At 31.6% G+C, this 24,702-nt stretch overlaps 2 protein-coding genes across 13 annotated transcripts in view; one reads left to right on the plus strand and one right to left on the minus strand.

The window, feature by feature from the left end:
- The window catches only part of LOC143256564 (PHD finger protein 21A-like), a 51,309-nt gene extending 45,625 nt beyond the window's left edge, over positions 1 to 5,684 (minus strand). For 2 of the 4 annotated variants that reach the window (XM_076513930.1, XM_076513929.1), the window contains exons 1-4: positions 5,466 to 5,681; positions 4,920 to 4,952; positions 3,372 to 3,437; positions 1,780 to 1,977 (exon numbers count right to left, since the gene is read on the minus strand). In XM_076513930.1, coding sequence (XP_076370045.1) covers positions 1,780 to 1,977; positions 3,372 to 3,437; positions 4,920 to 4,952; positions 5,466 to 5,579 — 411 coding nt within the window. In that variant the 5' untranslated portion in view covers positions 5,580 to 5,681. Of the gene's footprint in view, positions 1 to 1,779; positions 1,978 to 3,371; positions 3,438 to 4,883; positions 4,953 to 5,465 lie in introns of all 4 variants that reach the window. The other 2 variants (XM_076513932.1, XM_076513931.1) reach the window with 2 other exon arrangements.
- A 214-nt stretch (positions 5,685 to 5,898) lies between these two features.
- Positions 5,899 to 24,702, plus strand: part of LOC143256565 (nuclear pore complex protein Nup50-like) — a 46,209-nt gene continuing 27,405 nt past the window's right edge. For 2 of the 9 annotated variants that reach the window (XR_013031408.1, XM_076513934.1), the window contains exons 1-2: positions 6,099 to 6,227; positions 17,887 to 18,078. Coding sequence is in view for 4 of the 9 variants with exons in the window: in XM_076513934.1 (XP_076370049.1) it covers positions 17,923 to 18,078 (156 nt within the window). In the remaining 5 variants the exon portion in view is untranslated. Of the gene's footprint in view, positions 6,022 to 6,068; positions 6,287 to 17,886; positions 18,079 to 24,702 lie in introns of those variants that run through there. The other 7 variants (XM_076513936.1, XM_076513935.1, XR_013031407.1 and 4 more) reach the window with 7 other exon arrangements.

The raw sequence follows: 24,702 nt of genomic DNA on the forward strand, positions 1-24,702 counted from the left end.
TTTAAAAAACTGGAAAATGTAAGACAGGGATATTACACCAAACTACTATGTCAGTTAACTTATTTTAGGTTTCTCATTCATTAATGCAATGTCAAATATTAGTGTTGAGTTCTGACAATTTTATCAAGATATTTTCCTTACAAGGTACATCTTCCAACTGGTTCAACTACTTAAGAGCCTAGAGTACATTTTATTTTTTATTATTAAATGTATTTTAACAAGTTTTCTGGCTTGGTTCTTCAATTCAATTTAACATGCACTTAAAGGTATAGATATAGTTCACAAGTTTGTTCATGTTTTTACTGATATACCAACTTCACTATTGGAACAGTTTTCAGTGACATTCATAATAATGACTTTGCATGAGTAACAGCCTAATAGTTATAAGAATTAGGATCTGAAGGAGTACTAATGCACCAGAAGCCCAAAGCAGCAATATTTTTGGACATTTTCATTCATCCCTTAAAAAATACTAATTATCATATTTCCACAAACCAAAAATATGCCAACAAAGACTAATACACTTATTAAAACATCATTTCTATTCATACATTAACACCAGAATCTTTCTCACATTAAACACACTGCGTGTGTACTGCACTTATAGTGCCATACAAAAGTATTCACTCACTGCAGTGTTTCCTTTTCTTTTTTTACTGTATGAGCTTGAAATCATGAAACTTTCAAATGGAGTTTTATGTTTAAAATCTACACAATTAACTTCAAACTGCAAAAGCTAACAAATATACTGATATTATTGCAAGTTACATTTTCAAAGAAAACTAGAACATTCTCAATTGCATAAGTATTTAATCTCTTTGCTACAGCAACCCTAATTCAGTTCAGGTGCAAAAGATTAGTTTGAAAGAGCACAAAATTAGTGTATAATAATCTCTGTCTGTGTGAAATCAAAGTGGTTTAACTGAACTGCAGAATAAATGCATCTTTTCAAACCATAAACCAATCAGGAAAACCAGGGAGTTTTCCAAACAAGTCAGAGATAAAGTGGTAGAGAATCACAGATCAGAAGAAGGTTACAAGGTTTCAAAAGTACATAAGACAGTGTTATAGGAAGTTGGGTAAACCAATCTCATTATGAGCATGTGCAAGTACACAATAAAAACAACAACTAATGGATGGAGAAGTGGTTTCATTCAATAGGATACTGTAAACAAGGATGAACAAGAACTTATAATGATGTTCAGAAGCATATGTAATATTTAATTCTAGTGTTACCATTATTTTCATATAGAAATATACATATTTTTTATATAAATCAGAAATACCAGAACTTCTGATATGTTTTTCATGCAATAATTTGAAATGTTCTAAAGCTTAAAAAGTTTGTAATCTGAGGTTCAGCAACAATCTGTACTTAATAACTGCACATTACATGCAATAACTTCCTATGGTGAAATTTATACATTTCTAAAACTTATCCCATAAACTACAATGTAATCAATAATACTGGCTTCCATAGAAAAAAGCACAGATAGCCCTCGGGTAGCTTTGAGCAAAATTCAAAAAACAAAAACAAAACAATCCATAGAAGAATATACAATTTTAACTACCCAATAAATAACCTGAAGCTCACAACTAATGCAAAAACTATTAATAGTACTTTATTGAGAAATGAACTCAAAACATGGCAGAAAACAAAAACAACAACAGATATTCGTCATTTAATTTCTTGGTATTGAAAAAAAAACAACATTTTCTTGTCAATCAAAATGGATATGTTTATACAGAAAGGAGTATTAATTTATATATTTATCTTACAGGTAAAGTGACCTTCTGCATGAACTGAGATGGGGTTGTAGATGGAACCAAACGCACTTGTACTTGAGGTTGACTAGTAGTATGAACTGGAGTATTCTGTTGACACGACACGTCATTAAATTGATTTGGGTTCAAAATCTGATTCTGGCTTTGTTTCTTCTTTTCCACTTCTTTTCTCAACTGTTCCACCACTAATTTCTTGAAAATAAACAAAATGCAAGTGTACAAAACAATTTACAAAAATTTTGAATTGCATAAACCATTTCCATACAATATTTTATAACTGGAAATTTTTAGTTATATTAATTTATTTTCAGAGCATTTCAAGTTCGTTTATGCATATCCTTACATTAACTTAAAGAATTTTTAATTTTCTTAATTATATAAATTTTTTTCAAAGTACTCTTTATGGAACCTAGAAATTAAGCAAATTTGCATAACTACTTTCAACTTGACATAAAAACTTAACAGTAAATGAAACACAACAAACTTGTACTGAGTTGATGCTTCATTTTAGGTAAAACAAGACACGGAATATTTCTGGAGACAAATCCTGCCCAAATACTAAAACATATAAATATGATGCAATGTAAACTTATTTTACATTCATGTTGCATATTTGCATAAAGTTGTATATGTGTTTTTTTTACAATAGAGATGAATGCTAAAGGTTTTCTGGTAGTCCTAACCATTTTTGTTATATGGATTTTCAAGTTCACAAACAGGGGGAAGTTAGTTACAGGACAATGAGAAACAGTAATGATGATATCATACTTTGAAAAATATAGCTAATCAGTAAGACTACCATTTTTTTTCAAAAGAATTAGTTTGTTTTAAGGTGAATTTTTACATCTAACAGATTATTGGCTTGTGAACACCTTTAGAAGATATGTTTATTTCATGGACAGAAAGAATAATGTGGTTACTGGAGAGGAACCTTATTATCAGAGACTTCAGTAAATGGATATATTTACAATAATTTTTATTTTTCATAAAACTTCTTTAAACATCATTGTCTTTCATTTATCTTAAGATATTTGTTTGAATATATTCAGTGGAAAATTTCATTTTTGCAGTATTTCACTGGTTAAAGAAATTAATAAACAGCTTGTTGACAACCTAAATTCAAGAATTATTACACTGGTAGTAGAAATATGTAAGTATAAAAACTAACTTGTATTTTGAATGTTTTATCCTCCTTCCTCCCCATTTTGAATGAACATTTCCAGATATAATCTTTCTCATTAGGAGAGTAATAAATGAGTAAAGCAGATGAAAGTCATATTTAAGCCAGGTTACAATTCAATGAAATTTCTTGTTTTATGTACATAAGTATCTCTCATCAGTTATTTCATGTGACTAATGTCCTTTCCTTTTTATATATTTATATATACACAAAATGTTACCTGAAAATCTCTGGTGAATGTAAGATTTGCTGTTTTTCACATGCTTCATAAACATTTTAAAAGGCTTAATCTCTCAATCATTCTTGAAAGTTAAGTAATTCAAACTTAAACATTATGGTGAATACTAAGTGCTTCATACCTCTTAATATTTATGTAACATTTCTGCAACTAAAGAATTAAACATACCTGTTTTTCACTAAGATTTTGAATTTCACTTTGAAGATCATGCAAGTGTTTCTGCAATACTGCATTCTAAAAGAATTTTAAAGAAAACATCTATGAATAACTAAACATGACACTTCACAATTTAGTTGCTTATTTTAAAACAGGCTGCCAGATTTTTTGCTTTTGGCAAATGGACTTTGGAAGGGCAAACTTTTGAGAATACTTACTTCTTTGGTAAATCTTATTTGCCTAATTTGTTACCTAGATTTCTTTTTTTTTTTTAGAACACAATAATAATGCAAAGGATACATATATTGGTGTATTTAGATTTTTCAGAAGGTTTCTGAGGTGTGACACAAATGATTATCTAGGAAAATCACATCAGTATATATTGGAGAAAAACCAGTTAACTGGATAGTATGATAGAAGAAAATAAATGGTTGTTTTTAACAGAGTCCAATCAAACTTGAACCTAGTCTAATGGACTGACCAAAAAAAATCAGTGTCTGTTCTTTTGCTCCTTCTCATTTATATTGATGACACTGATAGGAACTTAATTAATAAATTAATAGTTTTCTAATTATATAAAACTCTTTGGTATTTTCAGATACACTGATGATGTTTAGGTACTAGAGAATGGCTTAGAACAATTAGTAAATGGACATATTTGGCAAATGACCTTTATTTATCATACTTTAAAATCACACATGTGATATATATGGGAACCAACTCAACAGCATGGAAAAAGAAAATTTCCTTGGGATGGATCATGTATAATTAAAACAAACAACCCAATCCAAGCACAAATCAAGGTTAATAAGAAACCCAGCAAAATGTCCTTCAAAAATTACACAACCTTTTCAAAATATTTATTCAAAAGCAATCAGTTAAAAATATTGAAATACAATTACAAATATTAGTCTTTTTTTTAAATTACAAACCCCAAATTCTTAAAGATTAAATAAATATAACACAAAAACTTGAACAAAAATTTTAATTACACATAAACAATAACACAATATTTAGTGATACAGATATAAAATTGTCAAGATCAGGCTTGAAGCCATGATATCAATGATAGCTAAGTTGGCTGGGTACCATTCTCAAACACTTGAGAGCTGAAAATCCCAGATTCAAGCTTAATTCAGGAGTTCATATTGTTTTCACCATTTCCAGGTCATTATACAGGTCTGAAACAATTATCACAGCACACCTTCCATGTTAATACAACTTACTGCAAATGTGGTCTGTTATAGTTACTCAAATGAAATATGACAAGTATTTTTAATTACATTACTTATTCAAAGCACTTAAATATTTTAATCTCATTAGAACTTTAGCTAATGTAATATTATTTGCTCATTTATGTTTAATTTTTTAAGTAAAATCTCTGTAATTTGTAAAGGTGAAAAAAATTAATGTTTTTAAATTCGTATTATTTTAAACGTACAGTAATTTGAGCAAAAAAAAAAAGGTGCCAGGATGCAGTACTATAACTTTCACAACAATAAAACTGAAAAATCAATAACTTACAAAGTTAAACTGCTTAGTTCATAGCGAGCAACTCACCTGGGGGTCGTTTCTCATCTTAGACACAACAATCTAGAATGAAAACAACAATAAGCATAATTATTTAAACAAGTTATAGTAAAATAAAGTTTACGACAATCAATACCGTATGTAAATAACACATTTACTTATTGCTCTTATCACCATGTTATTCATATTTGAAACTAAAAATGCAATAGTACAACTGTTCAGCAATCCGTGCGTACATCACGCACGCAACTCGGCAACTAACGTCAGCTCACTACCGGTACCTTCATTACTGAAGTTTTTCTATAGCATCATAACTTTAGATACATCACCACGGAAGTAAAGTTTATCTAATATATTGAGAGTATATTAGTCTTATTAAGAGATCATAAACCATAACACTTTTAAACGTTTTTATTGTAACATAAAGCTAATTCAGAAATAGTATTAAACAAAAGTTCAGTGTGCAGAAACGTAAACTTAACTTTCAGCTCGCGCGTGCTTGGTAATGCGGTCTCTGAGAAAGATTTAGCAAAATTTCAAAGAGAAAGAAAGATGACCAAACTTCTAAACTCCTACCTGATGATTCTGGATAGCTGATTTTAAGTGTTTCTGAAGTGTCTGAAGATCCATGTTTTGAAAAATGGAAAGAGCTGACCCAAACCTCTCAGTTGGGACACACTCGAAAAACATTCAGTGATAACCAACCCGAGAACTCACTTTGTGATCGAACTCGGGAAGAAAGTGCAACAGCAGTCCTATCAAAGTACGAAGTAGTGTGCCTTGACCGATACGAAGTTGTAAATATTTTGATTTTCTTAATTTGAAAGCATGTGAAAAATGAATATGAAATTATATTGCAACTTCCTGCTTTTGAATTATTTTTAATAAAATGAGTGAGTTTAAGAAAACAATTTCTTTGTTTTTAGTGGTTTTAAAAAATATATCGGCGGAGGGATTATATTTTTGCTACAATATTGGTGATTAGGCCATTCTACCTATAATTGTACATTGCGGCATTAGGAACTTTTATAAGCTCAACAATAAATAATAACCATAACCCAAACATTTATGAAGTACGGGATATAAGTTTTATTAAATTTCTTATTAAAGAGGCAATGAAACTTTCACAAAGGTAAACATAACAGTTCTTAAACTTGTAGTAAAATTGACTGCTTGTTGCTATAAGCGATCCTAAATGTGGAATTAAAGGAAAGCGACACAGCATTGCAAGTAGTGCGAACTACTGTCATGACGACGCTCGAGCGCGGAGGTGTACAGGTGGTTGAAACAAGAGTTAACCTAGTCTTAAATTTTCGTGTTACTAATCGCTGGGAGTAAGTACGTGAGATAGTATTTTCGTTAAAAACATGTTTTTCTGACAGTTAGTTATTTTATATGTAAGTTATGTTTAAACTATTTAGCGTGTGAACTTAGTATATGAAGGAAAGCTTTTTATTAATAGAGCTTTACTGCTCGTGTTGGCATTTACATTTCACTTTACACTTAGCTAACCCTAAATGCTGTAGTGCCAAAGCCATGCTGTAAGTTGTCTTGTAAATTGTATAGGCCACGTGATTTTCATTATCTCAGCAAAATTAATTCATAGAAACTACGGTGAGGTCAGACTTTGTGGAAATGTGTATATGTTAAACGTTTAATGTTGTGCAGCCTTATTTCAGTTATAACTTGCATATACCTAAGAACAAGTATGTATGAATTCCATATTGACACCTCCATAACGTGCATAAGTTTCAATGTGTGGTATAACTATATACAATCACGCAGTGTGTTTGAAAGGGTGATTCTAATTTGTGAGATCAAAAGTCAATGCATACGTGCGAACTACAATCAGTGTGCAAAGCATGATAATACTACGGGCGTCTGGGGCATACCTTCCTAGAATTATTGTAAAGCATTAGTGCTACGAGATTAAATCAGAAAGCAATTTTGCATGAAAGATAGCTTACCTCCTTGCATTGCTTCCCACATAAATTCCACAAACATACAATGAAAAGTTAACAAACATAAATTGATTTGCTAGTATGCCATACTAGATCTACCTACTTTCAACATTGTTTATAGGTGTTTGATGTAATTATTGGATGTATGTAGAGAAAGATACAGCCCATTTTAATCTTTGCATTTATTAGTTCATTTTTTAAATGCTTTATTCTATCATTATTATTTTCTGCTTAATTTATCATTCTGTTAAATTGTGTTGTTTTTTTTACTTTTGTCATTGCAGGCTTTCTGCTCTCTGATGTGTTTCTGTATTATTTCAGTTTTGCCCTTATTTTTCTACAAACTTCCAATAGCTTTTTCAAATCTAGGTTCCGATTAAATTTATTTTTGTTCTTAACTCTTCTAATGCCTCTTGAAATTCTATCTCTTATCTCATGTTTTCTTTTAATTTCCATCTCTCATTTCATAGTTTTCTTAATAAAAATAATATAAAGTACATTCCATTTATTAAGAATGTAGTAGTTTATATCTTTAACTACATTCATTAATATATTTAATTTGCATAAAAACTCATCATTCACTTAAAAAAATTTTTCATGGATCTTTAACACAACTCAAGGCTAGTTAATACACTAGGTTATCAGTCAATAGCACAGTCACATTCACAAACTAAATAACTTGTATATTAAGCAGCTAATTCTATTTAATTAATCTAACAAATTTGTGATAATTTTCTTGAGTGGAAATGTTCCCCATACCCCATTTCTCTTGTTGGTTATTGTGGATTCATGATCAGATACATATAAAATAACATTTCAGGCCTATGCTTTGTCTCTTGCAAATTATTACTGTTTAAATGTTGTAACACTTTTTTTCCCTAAATGTTTAGAAAACTTGATGTGCTTATCATGAGTTCTAGAACTCGGAACAGTGTTAGGCATCAAACGTTTTCATTAGGCCATTATCAGTTTCTAGCATCAATACTGTATGTCACCTTAAGACATGAACTGAAGAATTCTTGAAAGTATAAAAGCTTACTAATCTGTTTTTCATTTCGTTTAAACCTTTTGTTGCGGGTAGGGGTTGGAGGATGCCATCATATTTGTAGACTCTCATTTAACATTTTAGTTATCTACTATTTTATAAATATATGTTAATAAGTTTGGTATCAAAGTGTAATTATATTTCAATGTTTAATATTATACATTAGTTAATTTTTAATCTAAAAGTAATAGAACAGTTAAAACAAAATTCTTAAATATTGAATTTTTTGTGTCATATATGTTGATTTCATGATGTCCAAGTACAAAGTTTATAGTTTTTATGAAATAGAAACTCAAGAACCTTCTGTCCTTTTCTGAAGTATTAGTGAATGAAACAAGATTGTTCCCTCACTCTTTGCCTGTCATAACCCGATGGTCAAGGGATTCTGTTTGTAATCTGAGGGTTGCAGGTTTAAATCCCCATCACACCAAACATGCTTGCCCTTTCAGCCATGGGGGCATTATAATGTTATGGTAAATTCCACTATTCATTGGTAAAAGAGTTAGTAGTGGGTTGTGATGACTAGCTGCCTTACCTCTGGTCTAACAGTGCAATATTAGGAGCAGGTAGCACAGACAGGCTCTTGTGTAGCTTTACGTGAAATTCAAAACAAACCAAACCCTCACTGCTTCAAAAGAGAAGTAACTGACATCTAATAGTTTGTAAATGGTAATAATATATATATATACACACATGTGTAGTGTATTTGAATTGAAATATGATTGTATTCTTTGAAATGCTGGTCCACTAAAAAAAAGTTAAAAGTTTCATTTTGTGAAGGCTAGTTTTATAATATTGAATACAGTAGCATAAAGCTACACATACATGCTTGCAGCTTCTGTAATGTAAGTATGGTGTAAAGATCATTAAAATAAGTATGTGTGTGTTTATATATAATGTTATGAGATCTAAGCTGTTTAGAATAAACATTTGTGAGTTTGTATTGTAATTTGTTGTCATTAAAGAATTAAAAAAGCATAAATTTAAATCTTAGTTCTTGTGGTGGTTATAAGATAGATCAAACTTGTATATGGATAAAATATAGAAAATAATATAAAATATATAGTTTGTGTAAAAAATGTTTATCTAGAAGCTACGAAGGTTTCATATTTAAAATAACATTTTAAAAATTTAAAACATTTAATTTAAAATAGAAACATAAAATTTATGTTTTGTGTATGAAAGCCTTGTAGTTTGTTTATTCATGATCTACAAACTGTCATGAAGATATATGTGCACTTTAAAAACATCTCTCCATTTCTATTACTTTCAGAATACAATACAAAAATAGTAGAGGTTCGTATTCTATTAATACTCTAATATTGTAAAGGCTACAGAACCACTTCTTGCTTTTAACTTCTCAGATAAAGAAATAAAATGATCTTAACTGATTCCTATAACCTTTCTAAACCTTGAGCCATCCTATTAGTTCTCAGCTGAACCTGCTCTACCAAATCAATATCCTTTTTTAGATAAGGAAACCAAAACGGCACAAAGTTTTCCATTTGAGACATAACTAGACACGAGTACCTCTTTTTGACTTGCAATCAATATCTTTATAAATACACCCTAAAATCCTCTTTGCTGTACTACTAGTAACATCATATTGATTGGATACCTTGAATAATAACGTATCCATCATTGTTTTTATGTATGTACTTTACCCCAAAATCAAGGATGCTTGCAACAAGCTTTTTAACTGTGTATGAAACTAAACTTCACTTTTATATACATCCATTAAATAACTGAGGTGTTGGCTGAATCTTCATGACCTATATACAACAAGAATGTCAATCTTAAAAATAATTTATTTTGGCAAATATATTACAACTATTGATTAACTATAGTAGTTTTCCACACACACACACACACACACACACACACACACTCACACAAAGTTCTAAAGCAGAACTGGTTAACTTGTTTTGATTTATTAAATATCACCAAGTTTTCAAACTTAGGTTATTATGTAATGTCCTATGCTTATTACTAATCATCATCAAATATGTGTGCATATCATATATTGAAATAACAGAACATAAGCAACCTTATTTTAAACAAGGTTATTTTTAAGTATTGAGAATATCTTAAAAACATGCTAAACAGTTTATATTGGCACACAAAGATAAGTAATTTTATGTTGCATCTTGCCTTTAACCCTTTCGGCACGTTTAGCGACCACAGTCAACTTGAAGGCTCAGCATGGCAGGCGACCTTCCTTTATTACTGTTATTCTTATGTATTGAATTTAACATATATAGTATTGAATACAATCACTGAATATTTCAGGGACTTTTGTTGAGTTATTGCTGAGATATCATGCTTTTAGTACTGATACCGTAATTAGTTGAAGTATCAAACATTATATATTCAGCACCATGCCAAACATTAAAAGTTGTTATTCAGTGCCGAAAGGGTTAATAGTCAAGTTACCCAGATTAACTATATGCCTGAATGATAAATGAAACAGTGGTATTTAAAATATTAATAGTTTATAAATGTAAAAAGAGGCTATACAATCTAAGAACATTTTTTTTCAGAACTGTGTTGTATTTTAATGACAAAAAGAATGAGCCTTGTATTGGTATATAGATATTTCTTTTTGATGCATTACGCTTTTATGTATGTGAGTTGTTTTGTGTTTGATGAATTTTATGATTTATAATATCATAGCTATGAATGTGGTAGTCATGGAATGTTGCTATACCACATAAATCTGCTTGTTGCACTGAATGCCTTGGAATATTAAGTCAGATAAATCCAATTACAGCATCCAAAGAGTTAATTAACATTGTTTTTTTTTTTTTTCATAATCAAGCATTACTCTTGTTTTTCATGACTGTTAATTTCAAATACTTTATTCCTGAGCAATGAGATTTGAGTGGAAGGAAGCTGGGAGACACGTGGTCATTTCAAGAAACATGAAAAACATTTCTCGTACATGAGAGATGTCTTGCAAGGTTACTTGCATTTTAAATTATGCTGTAATATATAAAATTCATGTATTTGTCAAAATATTATTCAGGTAATCTGTCACAATAATCCAATAATAGTTGAACTCATTTAATTTGTTAAAAGTTTCCCTCCAGAAACTTTTAAAGTCAAAAACTTTTGACACCAAAGAGAAAGAAGTGTGGCAAGAGCTGGTTGATATAGTTGATTAATGAGTACAATCAATTACCTTGTTATTGCATTGATCAGTGTTGTGTAAAACAGTTAATCCAAATTACAGTTAAACTAATTGTCATAAAAATATTCTAACAAAAATTATGGTTTATGATTATTACATCTGTCCAGGCAGTTGAACATCACTACTATATTTACTGCATAATGGGCTTTGTGCTCTGCCCAGTTTTAGCCTTAAAAGTTTTTTGTGTTTTTAATTCAGAGTTTGTTCAGGTAGGGAATGAGGCTTGTAATGTGAGGCTGTCAGGTTCAGTTTCCATTACCAATAAATCTGTTTGCCATATTTTAGCTAGAGCAAAATATTACCAAGTCTATTTGCATCTGTCACTAATTTCAAACTGCCAACTAGAGAGAAGTCAACTGACTGGAAGCACTCACCATCAACTTTTAACTGCTTGTGCTTACTATGGTTTGAGTACCATGTTAATTGAATTTAACCAAGTAATGGGACTGCGAGTAACCAATTAGCAAATGCAGTGTAGTTTTATTTCAAAAAAATATTACAACCAATTCAGACAAGCCTCTTAAAATTACAAAAAAAATATCTGTATCAGGTTTTGATTATATTTACCTTCTTCATTACTGTTATTAATTAATAAGGATAAAAATTTTAATATCCTTTATGACTTAACCCTGTTTTATTTGAAAGCTTATTGCTTTTATTTTTGCATTTCAAGGACAGTTAGAAAGCTTTTTTCTTTAAGTAAATTTGAATAGAATCTTTTAAACTTGTAAAATCATCTGAATCTTTACCAGTGTTTGACAAAATTTTATGTACAGTACAGATAAATGTTAATAATATCTTGATGTAGATCTTAAAACATCTAGCTTGAGCTGTAAAATGCCCTCCTTTCCCTCATCGGCCCTGTATGGCCAGGTGGGCTAAGGCATTTGACTCGTAATCTGAGGATCGTGGATTCCAATCTCCGTTGCATCAAACATGCTCGCCCTTTCAGCTGGGGATGTTATAATGTGATGGTCAATCCCACTATTCATTGGTAAAAGAGTAGTCCAATAGTTGGTGGCAGGTGGTGATGACTAGCTGCCTTCCCTTTAGCTTTCTACTGCTAAATTAGGGACAGCTAGCACAGATAGTCCTTGAGTAGCTTTGCACCAAACCAAACCATGCCCTCATCATCACTACTTGTATCATATTAAGATTGCATCACTAACTAAATCCTCTGCAGCACCACCAGCAAGGATTTAAAATGTCATTATGTTTTATGAGTTCTACAATAAATAACATAGTTAAAATCAACCAAAATATTCAGTGTGTGTGCATATATAACAAAAAAAGGGGGATATTCCCACTTACCCCCAGAAAAACAAATTTGGTATCAGAACTTCTCCCAGTCATCATCAATAGCTTGATGTATTAATGTGTAGAAAAACATCAATGAACAAATAATTCTTCATTTTGTTGTATTAGGGTTAATTAAAAACTTCATTCATCTTTTCAGTTTCATGATGTGAAGTCTTAGTAGCTACAGTGTTCTAGTTAACAAACAACTAAACATTATAAAAAGTCAAAAATTGTAAGAAACAAATAAGATAATGTAATCTTAACTTATTAAAGAATTAATAGTGAAAGATAGTTCTAGCACACTGTTAGGCTACGCTTTGTGTGCAGGAACCACCATCCTTCACAATACGAGTAAGTTCAGTAGAATAGTATAAAACAATTCTACATCATGTGCATTTTGAGCATCAAAATGCAGTGGTTCTCGGAAATTTGATATTTAAATTTTTTCTAACAATCTTCATGTTGTTAGCACTTGGTTTATCAGGGCTTGAAATTTTAATTTGAAAAGAAATGTTTTTAACTGTTTTTTATATATTATTAATCACATTACTGGAAATTAAGATCATTTAAGCTTTGAATAACTTAAATTATAATTGAACTGGGCTAGCCCTATATTAATGTAACTAAACAGTGTTTTAGGTTTCTTTAGGACTACATGGATGACACTGATTAATATAAAGTATCATGAAAATCTCAATGTAGAAAGTACTAAAAATTTGATCATTGTTTTACATGGTTAATTTAACATGTTAACTAATATCATCATTGTTGAAATAATACATTATTTTAACTGGAGTGGAGAAGTGAAACATTGGTACTTAGTGCTCTCATTTTGAGTTTTTTTGCTGAATAAGTATATTAACATAAGATACAGCTTTTATATTAAGATCTGTTTTTAGAACTAGTGTCATATTGTAGGGACTTGTGTCCCAGAGAGTGATAGTACCAGTAATTGAAATGTGTACCTGTTCTAAAAAGAAACGTACTGTAAAATGTGTAACTTGTAATAAAATCATGTTAACATAGTAATACTGTATTATCTGAATAGACTTTCTAAATTTGTTTTTTTATTCCAATCCTAGTGGTTTTCAGTCCTTTTAAAATAAAGTTATAATTGTTAAAAGTTTAATTTTACAAAATATGTTGTTGCTATTGTAAATTTTATGTTGACTTAAAGTTTAGGCTACCCAAAAATACTTGGTTTTTACTTTGTTCAAGCACTTTGTAGTTCCAGATATAACACTTAAGGTCTTCAGTATTCTCATAAACCTGAAAGATGAAAAACTGTACATCTGTAATGCTAATATCTTGGCTGTTACTATACTGATTGAGAAAAACAATGCATTCTGCTACAATAAGCATGGAATGCACAGTTTAGTTCCTCTAATGCAGCCAATGGATGCTGAGCTATCAACAATCCTAAAACTGTTTTTCCTTTGTCAAATCTGTCCAGCAGACCTCGTGCTTTCACCACTACATCTGATTTTTCATTTGCTAATTCAGACAAAGAATCAACAATGTCACTGTAGTGATCTTTAGCACATGTAATTGCAGATAAGTGGCACAACCAGCATGTTGGACACAGTGGCAGATGTATTTAACTGGACCATTATGGCTGTCTGACAATACAATATTTTCAAAGATTGTTTTGTATTTGCCTGACCTCTGAAGCAAGACTCCAAGTTCATGTACCCACTGGATAGAATGTCGAACATATTCACAAGCTTCAACTGCATGTTGCATTATTAAATTAGCCTTGTATGCTTCGCAGTGAAAAAACAAAGCTGACAGTTACTTCTCTTTTATTTTTGCCTGACCTCCGCTGTACGCACCACTCATGTTAGCGGCTCCATCATAAGTTTGTGCTCTTAATCCTGACAGTGGTAAATTGAGTCTAGTCTGTACATCAAGTACAGTCGAGGATATTGTTTCACCAGTTGTATTGGAAACACTGTACAAACCAAGAAATGTCTCATAGATGTCAAGATTTTCATCTACGTATCGTACATATATTGCTTCCTATTCGGCACCTGTAACATCTTGAGTGCCATCAACCATTAATGCAAAGATTTTACTTTGATGCACTTCATGTGCTGTGTTCATCAATATTTGATGGCTGAACATCTCCATTATTTCATTCTGAGCTTGGGGTGATGTGAATATGGTTTTCTTTGACAAGTAAGCCATCAACTCAGGAGCTTCATTAACTGCAGGAAGTTCCCCTCCGTATCAGTATGTCCACATAATGCTAAACCTTGACGCAGTAAGAAACGTAAACTTCTGAATAATTTGGCAAGACTTCTTTTGCATTCTTCCTGCTGCTGCTTTTTTCCATCATGTAGCTATGTAGCAGGACAGTCACTGGAGTTGCATCAAGTGAACCTTCTTGGAGATATAGCGAATCTGTGCTGAGAGGAGGATTGTTGTTCGTTGAATTTCTGTTTTGCCTTTTTCCAGTTGCAAAAACTGGTGGATATGAAGGTATACTCCACTAGCCTCTCCAATTTCTCTGTAAAAAGGCCTCTATTTTCCACCTTGGCACAATGAAAACATATGACTTTTTGAGTCTGATTGTCAAAGTGCAGCCATGGGAACTCATCAAATCACTTCCCCTGGAAGTTGATATTTTAAGATTTTGCTTTCTGTCGTGGTATTAGTTGTGCATCTGGATGATATGGCTCTCCACACTGTATCTGTGGAGTGTCAGATTTTTCATTACTGCACAACCTTGTTTCACAAGTATCTGGTGGTTCATGATGTGCAATAGTTGCACAAGCATTTTCAGACTCGTGTTCTGATGAACATGGTATTTCCTCTGTATGGCAAGTTTCTATTCCTTTGCTTGAGGTTGTAGGATTATCTGCATCTGCATTGTCACTTGTAGTATTAGTAACTGGCTTGTGGAACTGTCTAATATCGGAAAGTTTCAAATGCTTGCTTGTCATAATTGGAATCTGTTTCCCAGATGACTCAACAGGCTAAAATACAGTCTTTATTGAAAAACTTTAGCGTACAACGAACAAAGATAAAACAGAATGGAAGTAGGACTGAACTGTACAATGTATTTAAGTTGAACACGTGAACCTCACAGTGACTACCGAGTCGACTGAACGCCTGGGCATCACTGGGACAATAATGTGTGCTAGTTACAACACAAGTAATTGCAAGTTTCTCAAAAAATACTTAATCACAAATGTATTATATTCAAAAGACAAACATGTTGTGATATAATGTCTATAGGCATGTCTATTAAATAAAACCACCTAAACAAAAACTAGCAATACAATTCGAGTAGAGGCTTCAGGCCGTTTTATGTTCTAATTATACAAGAAAATACAATATTTTTACTATTTATGATAAGAGAATATATTATTCTTTTACCATAAAGCACCAACACTATTAGAGGGTGGTGATAATCTGAAATTTCATGGATTAATGAGGGCCACAAACACAGGTCTAATGAGCCCTGTTGTGAAATTGAGGCTCAGACTAAAGGGAGTGGAGGGGGGTGATGTAGGGCACGTCTGGATCCAAGCAGCCTGAACCTGTTGTTAACCGTACACTAAAAGTACATCATGGTCAGTGGCTTCAGCAGCTAATGAGAGTAAGGCATTCGACAATAAAACCAGCTAGACATGCATAAGAACAAATGGCGTAGTAAAACCGCACAACATACACATAAGATTGATGCAGCAACAAATGGCCTGCTAGATTTAGATCACAGAAGTTTATGCTTTGGAGTAATATTTTTGAATTTCATGCTCTGTTCAATCTGTTGTGATGAAAATTTCACTTAATCTTACACTACATACAAGACATAGGTAGATTCTGTGATAGTGCTTGCAAGCCTTGCATGAATACTTAGGCCTACTGACTGATACTTACAAACTATTGCTTAGATCGAAAAGCTTAGAAGCATGCCTATATTAAAGATGTACATTTCGGCTACTGAAAAAGCCTACATCTAGGTTTAATTATGTAATTCGATTGGTAAGAACATGAGAATCACAAGAACAAACACACAGTTTGTAGGCCTGTGATGCAATAAAACAATTCAACAGACCAAATTGTAGGGTGGATGATTTTATGTGCCATACCCCCCACCTAAAATGAAGGGGAGATGTATCACCCCCATCCCCCCAGGATCTACTCCCCTGTAGAGAAGGGTTGAATGGGTAACAAAGAAAACTACTATATAGTTTGCCATAGTAACAAATTAGTGTTTGGAGAAGGTTTTATCATCATGTAAAAGTTGTTCAACTAGACAGGAATATATATACAGTATGAAGCAAAAAAGTTGGGTGACTGGCAAGTGCTTAAGGCATAATAAAGATGTTAATGAATGATGTTTGGATCTGTGGTGTCTTTAATTTTTAATAGATATGCTAGGGTTTTATTAACTTGCAATGCTTATAAACATAAAAGTTTTTTATTATGTTAATCAAATAAAATCATCATAAAATTTGATTAGTTACTGTTTGTATCGTAGGCAACTGCTAAATATATCACCCAAACCTTTTTTGAATAATTTTATCAATTTGATGCATATAAATTGGCTGATTAGTTATTTCTACTTGTAAACATGGTATGTTTAAAATAAAAACATTCATCTTAACGGTAAGAGTAAAACATGTTTTCGTTACTTAATTATTACATTTGATTTACAGAACATCAGTGGGGAATTAATATGTTAGAAATGCACCTAATGACGACTGTCAATACTAAAAAATTCATTTTGTAAGTTGGAAGTGTGCAGCTTATCGTTGAAAAATTTGGCAAGATACTTTCGTGACACAAAAAATATGTTTTTGCAGATTGATCAAGGTATATCAAGAGATCTGAGGAGTAACTTTAGAATTTCTTAAAAAACAAAAACACAATCAGGTGAATGAAAATAAGACTAATACCAAGTCAGAATAATGCAATTGATGGGGTGGGTGTGGAAGGGACATGCACTGATTTATAAGCAGACTGATTAATTGATCAACAGATACCTGTAATTACCCAACTCTAGCTTTAAGCTACTTTTATAACATTTTGGTTGTATTCATCTCAATGAATTTTTTTTGTATACAATAGCAAATATTTTTTCAAATGACTTTTGAAGCCATGAAGATAAGTCTAGTTATATGTTAACAGATTTAGATTTGTTGTTTGCTTATAATTCAACCTTACCTATATTTTGTTCTTTGATTTTTCTGCACCTGTTTTTTTATCACTGGATTACTATTTATGAGTAACTGGTAATGTAGTAATGTTTGTCTTGGATTGTTATACAAAATAAAAAAAAAGATTGTTTTCTGTACCTTTATAACAAAATGACCTACCTATAATTTTTATCATAATTAAATGGTTACTTTATGTACAGTATCTGTAACTGTAGTATGTTCTGTGTGTTATAAATTAGCTCTATTTACAGGCATTAACAAGGAGAAAGTGGTGATATTGGATGCCTTTTTAATTCTAAAATTGTAGATTTGCTTGGCTTGCTTTTTCTTACAGAGCGTGTCATCTCATTTGTACAACCATAATTTAGAAATGGCTAAAAGAATAGCAACCAGTCAGCTTACACATGACAACTGGGAAGAAGAGGACATTCCTGAAGAAGCTGGCACATTCCAACAGGCAGAGAAAAATGAAATAACTCGTAGGGTTTTACGAAAGGCTAAGAGACGAAATTTGGAAAACAATTCTGTATGTTTTTCTTCTTACTTTCAAGCTATTTTTTGAAATTTGTCTTCCAAACATTTTTAAATTTGTTACAGTTGGTCAAAAAAATAAAAACATTTCCAGGTAGTTGCATGTGAATTATACAGTCTTTATACCAAGAGTCTTTCTTACTATTTCTCTTGCATTAGTTGATTACCCGTGGTACCAGTGCTCACTTTGTGTGCCAACACTTAGTAGGGATGACAGTGTTGATTACCCGTGGTACCAGCACTCACTTTGTGTGTCAACAGTTAGTTGGGATGACATTGTTGATTACCCGTGGTACCAGCACTCACGTTGTGTGTCAACAGTTAGTTGGGATGACAGTGTTGATTACCCGTGGTACTAGCACTCACTTTATGTGTCAACAGTTAGTAGGGATGACAGTGTTGATTACCCGTGGTACCAGCACTCACTTTGTGTGTCAACAGTTGGGATGACAGTGCATGGTGGCGATGAGCAATTTGCAATCTTTGTTGAATTCTTTTTTTTTCTTGTTTAAAGGCAAAAGATATTTACTAAGATATTGGTGAGCAAAGTGTTAATTAATGGTAATGATGCTATTCATTATGTCATATTTGTAAACAAATAGCATTGCTTCAAAAACATTTTTACAAGTTTTTCTCAATTTCTGGCCACAAATGAGAGTTTTTAGTTTAAGTACTTGGTAGATACTTGAAAAACTGATAACACAGACCTGTGCCTGATTATTTATCACTTTATAAATTTGTAAATGTCAAATATACGTGTGACCACTTCACTGTGTGCGACAAATACAGCTTCCAAGTTTATTTCAGTACAGTTGAATGGAGAAAAATAAAGTTATTCATGATGGGAAATGGAGGTAAAAACTGGAAAATTGTGACCCTTGTTGAAAATCTACATAAAGGATAAAAATTTTGCAACGTAGGGGGTTGCACATCACATAATAGTTTTTCCAGTATCATACATTTAAGCAAGAGAGCAATTATTATATAATAACATTTATCCATAAATGGGTTTTGAAAGAGGAGAGAAAAAATTAAAATTACTCTATGTTAGGTTTATTTACATAATATTAAAATATAGATATTTTATTTATTCAGAATACCTTACATGTAACTTGAAAATTTTATTTCTAGAATATTGAGGCAAAAAATATTGTCAAATTAACCCTTTTAATACAGGTTCAGCATGTAATATACACAAGTTCATCTACACATTTGTACAAGTATTTGCACTATAACTTTTGACATAGCATGTGTATCTTCAAAAAATTTTGTAGACTTTTAGTAAAAGTTACAAGTATTTTGGCTATAGAAAATCAGATTATTTAATGAAATATTTTTACTGAAAATTTCTTTGTAAAAAAATCTTTTTTATTACTAGTTTGAGTGCAAAGTGATTTCATGCTAAGATTAAAAAAAAAAAAAAAAATTTTCTTCATCCTGAAAATCTCAAATATTACTTTCATAATTTCTAAAATCTCCTAACTACATTTCAAACATCTCAGCACGCCCTCTACATTCCGACACTTACTTACACAACCCCTTTCAAACATGTGGTCAGCTTCTGGTCAGTTACCTCTTCTTTTCTTTGTGAACCTGATGATGACCGAAGAAGGTCAAAACATTGTTCGCTCCTTTTTGTAAAAAAAATTTTCTCAACCCAAATGAGCTGTTTTTACATGTATATTTTTCTCTACAAGATTATTTCAGTTGTTTGTTTTCAGTAAGACTGTATTTCGTCATTTTCTATACCCTAAATACATGGAGTCTATTACTTGACCAACCTCACAACCATCATAAAGGAAATAAAAGTAAATTATGCTTTTATTTCATGCTAGAATGATGACATCTATAACACAAATACAAGTGTTTAGTCTAAGTAGCTTAAGTCCTATAATACTATATATATATATTTATTGTTATTATTATATTAATCTTCCAGTTATGCCTAGCTAACATTACATAATTTGCATTGATGCAGTGCACCTGTACTCATGTGTTCAGTTATATTTAAATGACATTTACTCTTTCTTGTCTTGGCTATGTTCTAGTGGTCTAGTATTTTGTAATATACAATGACATTTCAATTATTATACAGGGTGGCCTGTAAGTCCCTACTCATCCATATGTTATTATGTTATATTCAGTAATACTAATGATGAGTTGAAAGCAGCTGTTACTGCAGCATTTGGAATAATAACCTCTGCTATGTTGAGGAGAATTATCACAGAACATGGTGTCGCATAATATTATGCAGAGAGAGTGAGGGGCAGCACACAGATACAGTGGATACATAAGATATATGAATGTGTACATTGTGTATGTGTACACAGACATACAGATTATTACTAAATTATTAAAGTTATTGTTCTTAAAATATAGAACAACAAATCAAGAAGTAAAGCAAACAATTATCTCATCTTACTATGACGTTTGTACTCATTTGCTGCTAGACATTGGTTGCTAAGCCTTTTAAAATTCCACACTTGGAGGATATCAAACAAAATTTGTTTAAGGTTTTATATATATATACAGTTGAATAACCACAAAATCATAAAGACACAACCTGCCTCCTTGAAATTGTTGATCAAAAGAATGTGATAGCCTTTTCACAGATTAAAATGGCTGAAAAACCACTCTTGGGACATTCTAATTTGTTAATTGGTTATTCACATGTTATATATTGAAGTAAGTGCATATAAGACTTTTTTGAAAAATGGAAAGAGATGAACAGTGCCACTGTGATTGATTCAGTACATAAGCCATAAAATAAAAAGATATGAGGTTCTTATTTTGTATTCTAGCTTGATAATAATAATAATTTGAGTTTCTAATTTGTACAAAACTATTGACTTGATATTTTGACATCACAAACATCTAATTTTAAACAATGCTACATTCAGCATACCATGTGACTCACTAAATTCTATATTTAGATGTTCTTTTAATATTTATTTTTTTAATTAAGAAATTAACTTGCATGTAATATTAAAAATTGACATAAGTTCATAAAATAATAGTTCAATAAAAGTTTGAATAAAAGCCCACAACTTCAGTGACATAGCCTTTGATCCATGTCCCTTAGTGAAAGGGTTAAACAATTCTTTGCCCACCAGAAAAGCATAGTTTTTAATGAACATCTAACAATCTCTTAAGAGAATTAAAACTGCATAACTCAAATTATAATTTAGGGTGTAGACAAAACATTTGCTTCAAAGCCTATTTAAATGTTAACTTTCGTAACTTGGCACTAAGTTGTAACTGTTTAAGATTTTCTAAATATTATTTTATAAAGTTTTTTTATGATATTCTTCAAGAAATAGGACAGTAACTGGTATGGGCCACAGTGATAATAAATTTAATTTGTATTTTCATCACTTTTATGTCCAATCATTCTGTGAGTTTATTAATATTGGAACATATCTATTATGAGTTAGTTCTTTTATAATTTCACTTTCTTCTCTCTCATATGAAAAATAAAAATGTGCAATATTAATAAAATTTTAAATTGTACAATATTAATATTTTCCATTCAAAGTAAGTGTGTATGTTGAGAAAAACTAAAAATCAACCTGGCCATTAGTAATGATGTATGTGTTTGTATTTGTTTTCTTATAGCAAAGCCACATTGGGCTATCTGCTGAGCCCATTGAGGGGAATTGTACCCCTAATTTTAGCATTGTAAATCCATAGACTTACTGCTACACTAGCAGGGGGCATTAGTATTGATAAGTAAATATACTTTTTGTGCATTTTATTTTATAAACATCAGAATGCATAGTTTGATTAGTTAACCCTTGCTGTTAATGGTATTTTATGGCTGTAAACCTAATAATATCTTTGAAGTTGCAGACAGTTAGGAGATTTAGGCTAGTTTTAAGCTTACAATGCAAAACCTAATAGTAAATTAGATGTATTTCTACATGGTCCCCAAAAATGTTCTGAGTCGAGAGTAACTAAAATTTAAGAGTAGCATTTATTTTCATTTTTTGCTTTTCGAGTTTGTTGTGTTATTTTGTAGTATACAGAGTATGTAATTTTTTTTCATGATTTGTGATGTGTACATCTTACTAATGTCATAATGGTACAAATTACAATATTAAGCATCCCTTATGTGGTGCCATTTTAGTATCTACTGACTGACAGAATACACAGCCGTGAGTGGTTAAAACAGATGACCCCTCCAGGCAACCTTTGGCCCATATTATGGGGAAATGACCTGAAAATAATTACATTTGATTACTAGCTAATATAATTGATAAGTTAACCTTCTTTGCATTGTTAGCTATGCTTATTAATCAAGTGAAATTTGTATACGAAACTCCATATTGTACATTTCAGAGTGCTTTTGTATGTTTTTAAAGTCTTTCAAATATTTTGAAATTAAAAGTTTGGTCTTTATTTTCTTGGATATTAACATAACTTTATTCTGTGTGATTTGAGATTCTAGGCAAGAAAGATTTATTTTTTAATTAACTTTTGAATGAATTTCTTTTCTGTAGAAGATTAAAGATAATTATGTTATAATGTTTGGACATAATCTTATGTTAGAGGCCAAAACTAGTAAAGGTAATACATTATATATAATATGTGATTTTGGTTAAAATTGTAGAAATGGTATAAACATAGTGCTACTCATTGGTACAGTTTAAGGTGTATAAACTTTGAGTTTTTAATGGCTTAATATAAATGTAAAACACTGTTGACCAAACTTCTGGAATGTGAGTCAGGTTGCAATGAAAGAATATGTATTTTAGCCTTATGAAATTTTTAAATAAGAAAGAACTTGAATAAAAAATTGGTGTGTGTGTGTATGTGTGTAAACCACATAAACCAAGTAGAGCTGGAATACTTTTAATAAAAAGAATGGTTTCATGTGAGAAAAGCATGCATGTATTGGATGTTTTGATGTGTCATTATTATTCAACTTCAGCATAACATTTTTCAAAACATGATAAACATTTTATATGATACTTTTAATGATATCCATTTCTTTCTTATTTTAATTGATGTTGTAGATCTAATAAAGAGGTGGATTATGCTATAAGCAAGTTATATTTTGCTGAAAGAATTTATTGTTAAAGAAATATGGAATTGGAATTTGTTAATTACAATGTACTGAATGCGTATATTTATATGTATGACCCTTAGTGTGTTTTAATTAAAGGTGCTTATTAAGTCAAACACATAAATGCCATTTTCTCAGTATCATTGATAAATATATGAAGTTTGTTAATATTTCAGTCTGTAAGTATTTTATTATGTTCTTTATAACTTAATGTCAGATTCACACATGCCTCATACTTTCACCTTTGTTTATACCCTTACTATCCTTCTAAAATATATTTCTTCCATACCTCTGCTCTCAGAGGCTCTCCATAAAGATTTAGACAGATTGTCTTCTGATGTCCTTCACCTTTTGTCCTCTGCATTAGTCTGTATATCATCCTCAGCTCTGGCATTACATATATAGTTTCTTTTTATGCTAAGGTATTATAGGTAGGGACTCAGTTTTAGCTTGTGTCACTTTACTCTTCACCTACCTCAGAGACTTGCATCTTGCTCTTTTTTTTACATTGTAATCAGTGTTATCCCTTAAAACATCAAGCTGCACATAACAACAGTCTGCCAGCAGTCCATCCTTTCAACTTCTGTGGCCTATTTGTGGCCTCATGCCACCTATTCCTATTTCTCATACTTCATTCTCACACCCATTTCTTCAAATTTAGGCACTTTCTTTCATCAAGGGGATTGACAACCTGTCACCCATCACTAGTAGTACTGTTGGGTTCAGGTCCAGTGGGAGCTAAATTGTTGGATTTTCTTTCTTGCTGGTTTCTTTTTGTCAGTGATCAATGGGTTATGCAAGTTTTTTCAGGGGGTTCCACAATCATGTTTCCTTTCCTACCTCTCATTTCTTTTTCTCTTCTTTGAGATCCTGTGACACATGCTAATATCTGTCGGAAGGAGTTCAAATTTCGCTTTTGTAGCAAGCTATCAAACCAGTTCGACAACTGAAGGGAGATTTTTTATTCGCATCTATTTGCAGTCCCCAAAAACAATATGGATTGGAGGTCATTCATGAATTTATCACTCCTCGACTGCTTCATCATACACATCACAGTTAACTGTGGGGTTTTCCCACCCTGAGATGGGCATTTCCTCCAGAGTTGTGGAGGATGAAAATGAACGTCTTCAATCCCACTTTTGTGTCATGATTGCATTTCTGTATTTTCCTTACCTTTGGTTTATTCATTTCTGAGTGGTTTATCGATTTTGTGGCAGTCTCATTCAGACATGCCTCTGCTCCTTACATATTTTGTAATATCATTCTTGTTTATGCTTGCCATATTCATACTCTGGGAATGTGATTTCATAATTACATTTATGACTGGCTTCTTGTAACTCATTCTGAGCAGAAGTGGACCTTTCTGTAACAGCTTGAGTGGGCTGTTTGACCAAATTGTAGAAGTAAATCCTGCAGTTCACCCAATATCTGATGCACTTAGGGGTCTTTTCTGACACCAACATCTGTTGTGCTCTACCTTCTCCATTATGTCTATATTTCATGGACCTTTTAGTTCACTGTGCACTTACAGCTTGGTCACTTATTGCCCAAGAG

Source organism: Tachypleus tridentatus, chromosome 7 (genome assembly GCF_004210375.1).
Source record: "Tachypleus tridentatus isolate NWPU-2018 chromosome 7, ASM421037v1, whole genome shotgun sequence".
Classification (NCBI taxonomy): domain Eukaryota; kingdom Metazoa; phylum Arthropoda; class Merostomata; order Xiphosura; family Limulidae; genus Tachypleus; species Tachypleus tridentatus.